General features: G+C 42.8%; 1 protein-coding gene across 2 annotated transcripts; it reads left to right on the top strand.

Annotated features, from left to right (window-relative positions):
• The first annotated feature begins 4,053 nt into the window (after nucleotides 1–4,053).
• LOC114594346 (sulfotransferase 6B1-like) lies at nucleotides 4,054–12,576 on the top strand. 2 transcript variants are annotated; one of them, XM_077925811.1, is made up of 7 exons: nucleotides 4,054–4,490; nucleotides 5,083–5,228; nucleotides 5,763–5,852; nucleotides 6,774–6,936; nucleotides 9,562–9,656; nucleotides 10,128–10,284; nucleotides 12,267–12,576. In XM_077925811.1, exons 1-7 carry the CDS (start codon nucleotides 4,295–4,297, stop codon nucleotides 12,395–12,397), a joined length of 978 nt encoding a protein of 325 aa, XP_077781937.1. In that variant the 5' UTR covers nucleotides 4,054–4,294; the 3' UTR covers nucleotides 12,398–12,576. The 2 variants fall into 2 exon arrangements, with proteins under 2 accessions (XP_077781937.1, XP_028579760.2); XM_028723927.2 differs by having other exon boundaries at nucleotides 4,065–4,490; nucleotides 6,810–6,936.
• The last annotated feature ends 576 nt before the right edge of the window (nucleotides 12,577–13,152 follow it).

Below are 13,152 nucleotides of genomic sequence, written 5' to 3'. Positions count from 1 at the left end.
TATATTTTATTTGATTTGTCTTTTGTTAGTGTAGAAACACACTTTTTCCGTTTCACTAATTTTTCATTAGGTAGACTAGCCAGGTTATGCATTTTAGATTGTTACACTAAACTGTCAAAATAGATGTATTATCCAAAAATGTTTATACTAAGGGTTGTGGCTCTGCTTGTGTTGCTCACCAACCCCACTTGCCAAACTCCCCCCACCTTTTGCCAACCTCCACAAAACTAGATTTTGCCAAACACCCCCCCCCCCTCAGACCACAGTTGAGGAATCTGGTTCTCACCTTTTGGGCTAGCTTTGTGATGTGGGTGGGGCAATCTGCTTGCCAGTCACATGATGGCATTGCAGTATCACATGATTTGACAGGTGAGTTGCCTCTCTCTCACACACACTTGTCAAAATCCCATCATCAGAAGTTGCAAGGGGGATTGCCTGTAAAGCCTGCCCTGCTCTGATCCTGTGAACCTTTTGCATGGGTCACCCTGGAGATCACAACCCCTAATATTCAAAGAACTACTCCAGGAGCTTTTGTTTCACTTATTCATTTTATTTAATTAAAAATATTTATATACTGTTTTAGATTTCAAAAAAAATCAAAAGCAGTACACAACAGAACATTGCAAAAGAATGGCAAAAGACAGTAGATCTATCTGAAAACAGTAAAACATTACTGCATATGCAAGCCAATCCATTAGTTGTGTGTGCAGGCAACATTACTGATCAGGGAATGCCTTTTTTTTATTCTAAGCCTACAGTGCCTCTTAAACAATCACATTGTGCTTTTCAGATCATAGTCAATGGTATGCTCTGCTCTGAGACAGTCCCATAATGACCACAGGAGGCTTTGAACATCTGAGGTAACCCTGAGTCATTCATAGCACAGTCTTGGGTTCTTCCAACATGGCACCAGAGACAGCCTCCATCAGGGAGCTCACTGGGCAGGAGGGTGGGTGATATACCAAAAGCATCTCGAGCCTGTCTCCATGGCACCATGCCAAATGCAAGTCCTTTAGCGTGGCTCCTAGTGTGAGAACTAGTTCTATGAACTATGACAATGCCTTCTCCTGACCCTCTGGCCTGGATTGGTGTTGCCGAGAGCATCCAGGCAGGCAGAGCTGAATCAGGTTAGTCCCATCCAGCTCCCACCTCTTTGCATTGCACATTGTCCAGCTATGGAATGTCCTACCACAAGTTGTGCTGATGGCAAGAATTCAGTTGGCTTTAAAAGGACATCAGACAAGTTCATAGAGAACAAGGCTCTTAGTCACAATGGTTACCAGGATCAGGGGCAACACTGGAATCCCATTTGATGGATAACAAGAGCAGAAGAGGGCTGCTGCTGGGCTTCCCATGGGAGCTTCAGAGGCCATTGTGGGAAACCACATGCCGGACTAGAGAGACAAGAGCTCTTCTTATGTTTCATAGGCCCTGGGGCTCCAAACGTCAAAGGGTAGGGTTTGAATTCCAGGAACACCAAGTTAAAGCATCTAAAGCAAAGCTTTCATGTAAGGGTGTGGTCCCAGAAGTTCATACCCTCCTAGTGTGTAAAAGTTTAAGCAAACCTAGTGAGACAAATAGATAGTTCTCTGGCCCCACCCTCACTGGGCAGCTTCCAGCATAATTAAAGCATGCTTTTATGTAAGGGTCTGGTCACAGCTGTTCATATACTCCTAGTATGCCATAGTTTAAGAAAAACCCAGCGAAGGTAATCAGATAGCTCTGAAACCAGCTTGCTTATGGGGTGAAGGTCATCAATTGCCTTATTCCGTGCTACTCTTTGCACTCTCATTGTTTACCCTATTGTAAAATGCTCTCGGGACATATTGTCCCAGTTACCTGTGCTCACAGCAACACTTTGACCTGTTTCGACTACCCTCTAAGGGGAGAAAATGGGCAGGTATTACTGTTTCCCAGCAATTGCTATTCTGAGTTACAGTATGCTACCTCTCTTACTGGATATAATATACAGTGGTACCTTGGTTCTCGAATTTAATCCGTTCCAGGAGTCCATTTGACTCTCAAAACCATTTGAAAACTAAGGCGCAGCTTCCGATTGGCTGCTGGTGCTTCCAGAACATCTGAAAAACATTCGCAAACCAAAACACTTACTTCTGGGTTTGTGGCGTACAGGAGCCAATTTGTTTGACAACTAAGCCGTTCGGGAACTAAGGTACCACTGTATTCATGACTAGTAGCCATACATGAAAGAAAGTGATCTTTCAAGTAACATGATCACAGGCCACAAAGACCTTAAAGCAGGGGTCGGCAACCTGCAGCCCGTGGGCCATAAGCAGCCCACGAGCCACCCCCGAACCGAGCTGCCTGCTTGGCGAGTCCCCACGTGCTGCACTAAACTGGCGCAGCGCAGAGCGGGGACTTGCTTCCGTGGCACCGGAAATCATGTCTTCACATGCATAGATGCCAAAAATCACATCTGTGCTGACACAAACGCTGGAAATCACGTCTGCACATGCGCTGATGCGATCCGGCCCACAAAGCAATCTCCGCAGGAGTGAACTGGCCCAGGCGAGGTAAACTTTGCCAACCCCTGCCTTAAAGGGTCCTAACCCTTTAACTGGGTCCTTATTTATTCATTAAATTTGTATACCACTCTTCATCCGAAGATCACAGGGCAATTCACAACATAAAAATACAAATGACCATATATTTGTATTTTTATGTTGTGAATTGCCCTGTGATCTTCGGAGCCAGTCTACCTGACAAAGGAGTGGTGTACAGTGGTACAGTGGTACCTCAGGTTACAGACGCTTCAAGTTACAGACTCCACTAACCTAGAAATAGTACCTTGGGTTAAGAACTTTGCTTCAGGATGAGAACAGAAATTGCATGGCGGCGGGGGGAGGCCGCATTAGCTAAAGTGGTGTCTCAGGTTAAGAACAGTTTCAGGTTAAGAACAGACCTCCAGAACGAATTAAGTTTTTAACCCGAGGTACCACTGTAATATGATCCAACTGCATAGTTGCAGTAAGTTATCTCGTGGCCCTATTTTGGATCAACAGCAAAATCTGGGCTGTTTCTCTCTTTTAAAGGCAGAATGACACACAGCAAAACATTGCAATAGTCTGAATGGGAGGTTTCCAGCGCATGGGTGACTATGACCCAACTATCTCCATCCAGGTATGGTTGCTGAACTTGATAGAAAGAAACTGCAAAGACCTCTTGAACCTCCAGTGACAATGCTGGATCAATAACTGACCCCAGACTGTGAACCTGATCCTTTAGAAGGAGCGCAACCTCTACGGAGAACTTGGGTCTAAGAGTAACCTACTGAAAGCACCTTCGTCTTATCTGGATCAAGTCTATTCACCCTTATCCAGCCCATGCTTCAGTACACCCACAGCCTTCCCTGCAGCTGATGGAAAACAAAGGGAAAGCCAAGAGTAGACCACATAATGGTGACACCTCCACCCACATCTCCAGATGACCTCCCCTGGGAATTCCCTGTAGATCAGGGGTGGGGAACCTCAAGCCCATAGGCCAAATGTGGCCTTCCATGTGGAATTCCTCTGCAACTGGTATTTCTCCCTTCACATCCCAAATAATCAAAATCCTAGCATTTATTAATTTCTAGGGTTTGGGTGTGTGTGTGTGTGTCCCCCTAATCTAGAATAGTAATAATGGAAGAGGACACTCACTCTCACACACCCCTTAAGTAAAGTAGGTGCAAACTCTGCTGAAATCTCTTCACCTTCCTTAGAAAGAGGCAGGGGGAGGGGAAACAGCTCCTCTTGCATTATCCGGAAAGCTGAGGGCAGGATTCTGCCCAGCATAATGAAAATCAATGGATTGCGTGAGAAGAGTTTCATGAAAGCAGTTCCACTCCCAGTAATGTGCGTGCTTCTGTCCAATTTGGAGTTCCAGATGTTGAAATCTCAGCTTAGAAGTTAACTTCTTACTCCTCCTTGTGGGTGGAAGCAAGGAAAACTGCCTTCTTCTATTCGCGTGTTTCCAGGAAATGCACCCCTCCTCCCTCTCCCTCTGGCCAATTTTCTCTCTCAGAAACAAACATTTCTCAATGTCCTGGCTCAGTACAAATTGGCCGCACCTTCGCTAAACGCTGTGCAGGCTGGAAGAAAAAGGTCAGAGTCCTTTCTTGCGCTACAAACACCAACTCAGAGTTAATCTGTAACCAGTTCTCTTCTTCAAGGCAGGCACGGCAACTTATTCTTTAGCACGTGACTAGACGATGGCTCTATAATTATATTTTTTTATTTCACCATTGGCCGAGATCTCAGTCTGCCTGTGCACTAGTCTCCTATCCTGCACAATCATGTCTCAGGAAGGATTGAAGGAAATTATGGACAAGAAGTTGGAAGAAGCTGGAAAGGCTGCTCCTGAAGACCAGTTGTTTATGCATGATGGGGGTTTATATCCTACCATAGTCTGCTGTCCCGAAACAATGAAAATTCTTGACACGTTTGAAGCTCGGAGTGATGATGTGGTATTAGTGGGATACGCCAAAACTGGTGAGTATGCTCATCTTGCAAGAAATACTTGGAGTGTGTGTGTGAGAGAGAATAATAATAATAATAATAATAATAATAATAATAATAAAGCATTTATATTATAATATTAAGGTTCTCATTATAATTAGCACCACATCCTTTTTTTAATCAGCAGAAACTTAGTTGTGAAACATTTAATAAGCTGTCTTGGTGAAAGTGCCTCAAAAGAAAAAGAAAAAACACTTGTATTTAAGACAGGGGTCAGCAAACTTTTTCAGCAGAGGGCTGGCCCACTGTCCCTCAGACCTTGTGGGGGGGGGGCCTGGACTATATATTTTTTTCAGGGGGGGGGGAGAACGAATTCCTATGCCCCACAAATAACCCAGAGATGCATTTTAAATAAAAGGACACATTCTACATTCTAATGGTCAGGGGTCCCTTTACCTTTACTATTCTTTAACCCATATGCACACCACAACTACATTCAAATTCCATGGTTATGAATTTTGTTTCTGAAGATCCTTTGGCTGTGCAATAGTGATGTAACCTATGTTACAGTAGGTATGAGGAGTCTCTTTCTGTGTTTTCTAACAGTCCTTTGGCATTCCTTCAGGTACTAACTGGGTTGGTCAGATTTTAAAAGAGTTGGAAGCCGCATCTGGAAAATACGATGAAGAAGAAATGAAGCGGAGGCAGCAGATAGAGAAAGAATTAAAATTACTGCCATACCTTGAATTTGGAGATCCCGGGAAGTTTGAGGTCAGTATTGGAGAGAATAGTGCATAGCTTGATGCATTTGAATGACATGAGAGATACCACAAGGTTTTCTTCAACCTACTGCCCTCCAGATATATGCAGTCAGTTTGATGAGTTAGTGCCATTGGGGTAGGTAGAGAAACACATTGGTGTGGCTGGCTTCCCAGCTTTGAATTCAGTTTCTCTGTGCCGAAGCTCAACTCAGTGCCAAAAGCTCAACTCAGAACCTCTTCTGGGCATTTTTGTTTGGATTAGCTTGTACAAGTCAGAGACAAAAACAAGTGACTTCAGCTGTGCCTTGTCTGGCTTCCTAATATTTAAGGCTGCAATCCTAACCCGATTTACCAGGGAGTGAACTCCAATGAATTCAATAAGACTTACTTCTGCAGAGAAATAGTTACATTCAGAGTTATGTGAGGCAGCTCTCAATGTGTCAAACTTGTTGTGGATTATTCCTATAGTACATTCAAACCACCCTGCTATTTTTCACACAAAGGAATGCTAACATTTCTCTTTTTTTCTAATGTGTTATTAAAGAGGTTGAAGAAGTTACCTTCCAGAAGAGTGATAAAAACACATCTCATTCCTCAAAAGATTCCCAAATCTATTTTCCAAAAGAAGGCAAAGGTAAGTTCACTCCTTAAAGTTTCATCCATCCATCCATCCATCCATCCATCCATCCATCCATCCATTTAGAATATTTATGTACCACTTTTCATGAAAAATTCATCAAATTGGCTTACATACCAAAATATGGCAATGAACAAACTCTTGTTTCAGATTCTGGTCAGAATAAACTTTAGGTTTGTTTCTTTTATTTTTATAATGGAAAACTGTTTTATTCAAAACCAAGGGCAGAAGTTTTCAGTCTCCTTGTATAAGAGGGAGGAGAGAGCAGAGGTGCAGCCCATGAGTCTAAGGTTTGCTGCAGCTTTAAAAAAATAATGCTAAAGAATACATTAGCATCATGCCCAGCCACTGAATGGTTGCATTCTGCATGGCAGAAGTTTATCAGGGTCTCAGGCAGAGGCTTTTGCCATCCTAAGGATATCTTTCTGCTAAGGAGTCCCATCAGCCAAAGGATTTACACTTGTTCAAAAAGTCTTTGCCTCTCTCTGTACATGCCCCATGTCCTCTCCAAATCTGCTCCAAAGGGTTGGGGGAAACTCCAGAGTAGTTTAAGGGGGAGTACAAGGAAAGGAGAGGGTGAGGCCTTCTGTTGCACAAGCAGAAATCCTTGAGCTGATGGAACAGTGGCTTTGGGGCTACATTGGATTCCACCCTGATGCTGTAATCCTGCACAATTCTTACCTGGGATTCTGAGGAATTGACTTCCATGTTCAGCGAACAATTTCTAACAATGAGCTAGGAGCTCATCTCATTATTATTATTTTTTAAGGGGTTTGTCCCCTTGTTTTATACTCTTTCTCTAAACTTCGTCATATTAATTCATGGCCAAATACATGAATATTTTCATACTATAGATTAAAGAAAAAGTTTAGATGATTTATGTTTTTGGTGTTATGGATATGAACTTTGTCCCCCTAGTTTTGCATACCTGTTCTGCCTCTTTCTGTTTTGAAGATCCTGGTTTTGTTTCGAAACCCGAAAGACACGGCTGTATCCTACTTCCATTTTTCCAAAGGCATGAGCATCGTCCCTGATCAGAAAACCTGGGATGAGTTCTTCTCAGAATTTATGAATGGAATAGGTATGTGCCTCTTCCATTCAGCCTGTTAAGTTCTAGACTAGGTACAACAGAAATATGAATTTGTAAGAAGAAGAAAAGGTCATGTTGCTCTAAATCAGTGTTTCCCAACTTTTCTCTGACCGTGGCCTCCTTCCAACCTTGTTTCCTTCCTGTGGAAATGTTTCGTTTCTAAATAGAACATGTTTTATTTTAAATTTATACAAAATACAATTACATAAAATGAAAGGAACTTAATGAAATTTTACTGAAGGGGAAAAATCATAGAGCTGGAAGGAACTACAAGGGTCATCTTTCTAGAGCAACCCCCTGCAATGCAGGAAACTCAGCTAAAGCATGCATGACAGATGGCTATCCAACCTCTGCTTTGAAACCTCCAAGGAAGGAGAGTCCAGATCCTCCCAAGGGAGATCCATCTTCCATGTATTATAAAAAGTAAACAACACTTATTTGACCCCAGTTATTTGATACAGAGGGGAAAACATCTGTAAGCATACTCTCCAACATTTCTCCAATGAAAATAGGGACGCCCTCTTCCATAATAATAATTTTACTATTTATACACCGCCCATCTGACTGGGTTGCCCTAGTCACACTGGGTGGCTTCCAACATGTATAAAAACACAATAAAACATTAAACATTAAAAACAACAACCCAACCTTCCCTATACAGGGCTGCCTTCAGATGGCTAGGGGATTGGATAACTCCATACCCTTCAACATTTGGTGAAAATAGGGACGTCCTAAGGAAAAGCGGGGCATTCCGGCATCAAACCAGAAACTGGGATGACTTCTGTAAATCTGGGGCTGTTCCTGGAAAACAGGGACACTTGGAGGGTCTGCAAAAGGCTCACAGGGAGTTCTGTATATATGGGAGAATTTTAAAAAGCAAGTGGTCCTCACTGACCTGGTGCAAAAAGATCTTGTCATCCAGAGGAGCCCTGGCTGTCTAGATGAAACACTATAGCCCCCCACACTTTTACCTGGGAGTAAGGCCCACTGAACTCAGTGCGGCTTTCTTCTGAAAATACACTTATTTACTAGCAAGTCAGCAGCACCAGACGAGGCTAGGCGCCGGGGCTGCAGAGGTAGGCTGATGCTGTCAACAGGCCCTGTGCCCCTTGGCAACATCTGAAGGCCCTGATCTGATTGGCGCTGAGGTGGAACGTACCCTGTGCCTTGCAGAGTCAGGCCCCGGCTGCCACCTGGCCCAACACTGGTGGCAGCTACAAGCAGTGGTCAGAACAGGTGCAATCGTGATCGTCCTCTCCTGCTGTAAGCAAACCAGGACTGCTCCAAGAAAATGCATGGGGCAAAAAGAAGTACTAGGTGGCCCCCTGGTGGGCTGCCCGCTTACCTGCTTGTGATTGGGCAAGCAGATAGCCAGCCAGCCAATCAGGATACACACACACACACTTTTCTTTTTCACTTCCCTCTGTGCACCCCCATTACATAATTTCCACCTGTGCCCCCCTTGGAATATTATGGTCATAAAGCGCCTGGTTGGGAAACACTGCTGTAAACTGTTTGGAGTTTCACAAATCTTCAGTAGAGCAGTTTTAGATTTGCAATTTTGCAAATACATTATTTTAAAAAGCACCAGAAATCTTGCATGGCATCATGAACAATAAATAAATTTTTATACACCACACCTTTGCTGACTGGCTGACATACAGAATTTAAGTTTTGGAGAACAAGTCCAGACAACCTGTGATTTGTGTGCAAGAAGTCACCACAGGCAAAAAGCCAAAGTGGTCTAAGCTATGTGTGGTGGTCTATACTTTCCAGAAAGGTGAATAAAGTGAAAAGAATTACATTTGAATTAGCGCATATAATAAATATTGGTGCACACAAAGCACAGGCACATAAGTGAAGAGCATTTGAAAAATATTATTAATTAATTAACCTCATGAATTATTGTAAAAGACATAACAGAGAGAACAGCTGACCGTGAATTACAAGAAAACCAAAGTCATGGTTTTCTCAAGAAACTACATACGGCCCATAGATGGCGCATGGACAACCAGCTAATTGAACAGGTCAAAGTCTTCAAATATCTTGGCCTTATTTTCCAATTTATGGGGTCATGGGGAGCACACCAGAAATGTGCAAAAGAAAAAGCATCCCAAAGTGCCAAAATTCTGACATGTTTTTTTCTACACAAAAGGTGGTAAACATATACTATTGGTCCTGGAAGTGTTCCAAGCTAAACCCCTCACACAGTTATTATATGGGGCTCAGATTTGCTAGAGCAGTGGTGGCCAAACTTGGCCCTCCAGCTGTTTTGGGACGACAGTTCCCAACATCCCTGACCACTGGTCCTGTTAGCTAGGGATGATGGGAGTTGTAGCCTAAAAACAGCTGGAGTTTGACCACTGGCCTAGAGGCTAGCCTTCCCTCAGTAGAATTACTGGATTTGGCATAAAAGACATAACATAGGACCATCAGCAAACAAGATCCATGGAAGACATTTTGAGAAACACTTTCACATGCTACCTTTCCAAATATTAGCTTGCATAAGCAAATGTTACTTGTGGAAAATGAATTCAGATTTTACATAAAAGCCTTTATCATTGTCTTATCAGAGATTTGTTACATGAATAAAATGTTCTGCTTTCTTCTTACTAGTTCCCTATGGCCTTTACTTTAATCACATCATTGAATGGAACAAGTATCTGGATGACAAAAATATTATGTTTATTACCTATGAGGAACTAAAAGAGGTAAATAACACTTTTTAAAATTTATTTTTAAATTTTTAAAGCATTTCTAATGGAGAGTGTGTGAAGGAAATTGAAACAGGATTTAAATCATGGTTTCTGCTCATCTCTACCCTCTTTGACTGGTAAACAGCTCATGAATGTTTTCTTTCAAAATGCAACTTCTGGATTTGTTAAATCTTATTTTGACTGGATTTCTGTAAGTCACTGAGGAGTATTTCTTCATAGACAGTTCCAAACAATTACAGCTTGCAAGGAAAGACACATCTGGAAACAATAATAAGGTCACATGTTTTTCTGTTACAAAACATATTGTTTAGTAGTCAAAGAACAACTGAGCAGGATTGAAGAAAGTTATGTGCTGGTTGCAACTCTTGTGTAGAATGCAGAACAAAAACAGGAACTGGGGATCTGGAAAAGTTTCATGAGGTCACAGTATTTTTCACTTGTGACACCCTTGTTTTCTTTATCCAGAACACAACTTTGGGAATAAAAAAAATAGCTGAATTCTTTAATTTTTCTGTGACGGAACAAGATATTCAATCCATTATGGAGAAGACCAGTTTCAACAGCATGAAAGAGAAATCCCATGAAACCCATGGAAAAATGGGCAACACTCTTTTCCGTAAAGGTAACATTCTTATACAGGGGTCAGCAAACTTTTCCACCGGTGGGCCAGATCGCCCGCGCACAGGAGCATGTGCACCCGTGTGCATGCACACATGCCTGCTGCTCTTTCCTCGCTGGCTTTCCTCGCCATGGCGGGGGAGGATGAGGAGGTATCTGTGGCTTCCTATTGGCTGCAGGAGTTTCCTGCAGCCAATAGGAAGCTGTGGCTGCATCCCGGAAGTCAGTCCCCATGTGGAGCTAAACAGTGCACTGCCCCGGTTTAGCTCCACGCAGGGACTGACTGAGTGGGTGGCAAGGGCCGGGGGCCAGTTTAATGACCCCCTTGGGCTGAATCCAACCCGCAGCCCATGGTTTGCCAACCCCTGTTCTAATATGTTAAATTACTATCATCAACAGTACATACCTTGCTTCTCTAGTACGTTTTCTTCCAGAAACATTGTGCAGATTGAGAAGTAAGCCTATAAGTGGAATGTTTTAAAGTAAATCTATAACTGTAGCACAGTCTTATGACTGGATTGTACCACTCTAGTATGTAGATCGGGATTGTATGTTTCAGTGATGCTCTATTGAGGGAGAGAAACCACACCTCCGTAGTGCTTCAGTTACATCAGGTAGAAAGTAGCCTAGAATCCGTTGTTTTCATGAATATGCCACAAACCTACCTTTCCTCTTGGATTTCAGGGCTCTGCTTACAGTTTTTCCACATGAATTCATCCACATATTTAGTGAATGTTGGTTGTTCTGTTTTCATCATTTACAGTATAAGCTGTTTAGATATTTTTATTACGTTAAGTGCTATAGCATTTTAATGATCATAACCATAATGATAACAATAATTTATTAAATTTGTACACTGCCCTTCATCCATAGATTTACAATATAAAAAACACAAAATACATAATGAAAATAGGAATAAAAATAAGTATCCTCCCACCCACAACACATTTAAAAAGGCATTGGATGTCAATCAGCTCAAGGTCTGGTTTAAGTGGAAAGTTTTTGCCTGGTGCCTAAAGGTATATAATGAAGGTGCCAGCCGAACCTCCCTGTGGAGATCCACTGCAGAAAATGCTAGTTCTCATGTTGCCACTCCACAGACTTTTCATGGAGAGGGCACACGAAGATGGGCCTTAGATGATGAGCGCAGGGTCTGGGTCTGTTCATGTAAGGAGAGGTGGTTCTTGAGGTATTGCGGTCCTGAGTCATTTATATTTAACATAATATATTTTTGCCTCTGAAGGGCACCCTCTCAACAAAACATTCATGGTGAATTGCAGTAAAACAACAACAACAAATCATCACTACCAACAACGAGGTGTCCATAAAACCATAATCAGCCTGAAACAATCCCAGGCTGCAATTGTATTCATTCTTACCACTCAGTTTCATACCACTCAGTGCGACATTCTTGGAGCTCTAAAATAAGTAAGCACATATTGCAAGAAGGCAACCCACAAAAGCTCACTGAAATGAAATATTCTACAGCCCTATACAGGCATTCACCCAAATGTGTGTGGGCTGAAAATCGGCAGGAGACAATGCAGTATCCCTGCCCAACTTCCTGATCACAGGGGATCCCAGTCCCAAGGAAGATGCTAAGTGTGTTTACCAAAACATATTAACAACCCCCTTCAAACTTTCCCTGGGGACACCAGGGACTTTGTTTTCCTGTGCACCCTTGTCCCCTCCCGACTTTTAGCCCGTGTGTGTGTGTGTCCCAGACAGCAGAAGAGGGCTTTTGCTGTAACAAGCAGCAAAGGGGCCAAGTGAACCTGACTTGGGGAGCTGCTTTACATTTTAGGCACCTGAAAATGTCCAGTTTCGGGGGCCCATCTGGCGGTAGTTGTGGAGAATTAAAAGCAGGGGCTCATTTAAGATAACACTTCCATGTGTCTGATAAAGTGACTCCAGTCACCTAAAGCTCATGGCACAATAAATCTCTCTCTCTTGTACTATAATCTTTATTATGTTTTATATTTGCAGGCATAGTAGGTGACTGGAAGAGTGTCTTCTCTGAGAGCCAGAATGAAGAAATGGATAGAAAATTTGAGGAGGCTGCAGGAAGAACTAAGCTTGGAAAGATGCTGAAGTACGAGCTATATTGCAAGAGCTAAGGAGGGCAATGGTGCTACAGTTGTCTCATGCCTTCTGTTTTGTCCATAAAGGAAGACATGTTTGGGTTGGTTTTGTTAAAGGGAAGTCTTTCTGGTATATGCCCCTCTCCATGCCCATAATAAAATGGATAAATTTTTCATAGTAAAATTTATTAAAATTTCTTTTTTCAAAGTGTGAACTATTTCCAACAGTTTTTATTATTTCTGAACTGAAACTGTGCTTGCAGGACCAGGCATCGGGTTCCCATCCCCCAACCCATGCAAATAAGAGTCCAATGAGGCTGGTTTTTTGGGGGGTCAAAACGGGCCGCAACATTATTGAATACAAATGAAAGAGGTTTGCCTTGGGCATGGGACAATCAAAATACTTCCGGCCCACTGGCCGGAAGTGAGGCGTGGTCAGTCCAGATGGGGGTTCCTAAGACTTACATCAAATAGGGTTGTCGGAATTGGGGGTTGAAAAGCCAGCAGGCTCGGCCCCACCCGGAGCGTCTCCCCTCTCAGCCTTGCCGCTGTGGAGATCCATCAGTCATCCTCCTCCGACAGGCGTCTGTGACTCAAGCTGCAGTGCATGCTTGAGCACACATTACTCAGCAGTATAAACTGCACAACAGATCAGGCTTGAGGCATGGATACAATACTAAGCTACACATTTATTCTATATAAATCAGGACAAAGGAAAACATGGCCTCTCTCCTTGCTGTCTTCTCGGAGAGAGAAAAAAGCAAAAGCAATACAGAGCGGAAGTTCCGCTC

The sequence above is a fragment of the Podarcis muralis genome, chromosome 3, assembly GCF_964188315.1.
Source record: "Podarcis muralis chromosome 3, rPodMur119.hap1.1, whole genome shotgun sequence".
Classification (NCBI taxonomy): domain Eukaryota; kingdom Metazoa; phylum Chordata; class Lepidosauria; order Squamata; family Lacertidae; genus Podarcis; species Podarcis muralis.
Note: the sequence above shows the minus strand (reverse complement) of the source record. Positions and strands in the feature narration are given on the sequence as shown.

Excerpts from the sequence above, each read along its gene's own strand:
- LOC114594346 (XM_077925811.1), top strand. The coding sequence starts at position 4,295 with ATGTCTCAGGAAGGATTGAAGGAAATTATGGACAAGAAGTTGGAAGAA. Across the intron at positions 5,229-5,762 it reads GAGATCCCGGGAAGTTTGAG|AGGTTGAAGAAGTTACCTTC; the intron begins GTCAGTATTGGA and ends GTGTTATTAAAG. Across the intron at positions 10,285-12,266 it reads CAACACTCTTTTCCGTAAAG|GCATAGTAGGTGACTGGAAG; the intron begins GTAACATTCTTA and ends TTATATTTGCAG.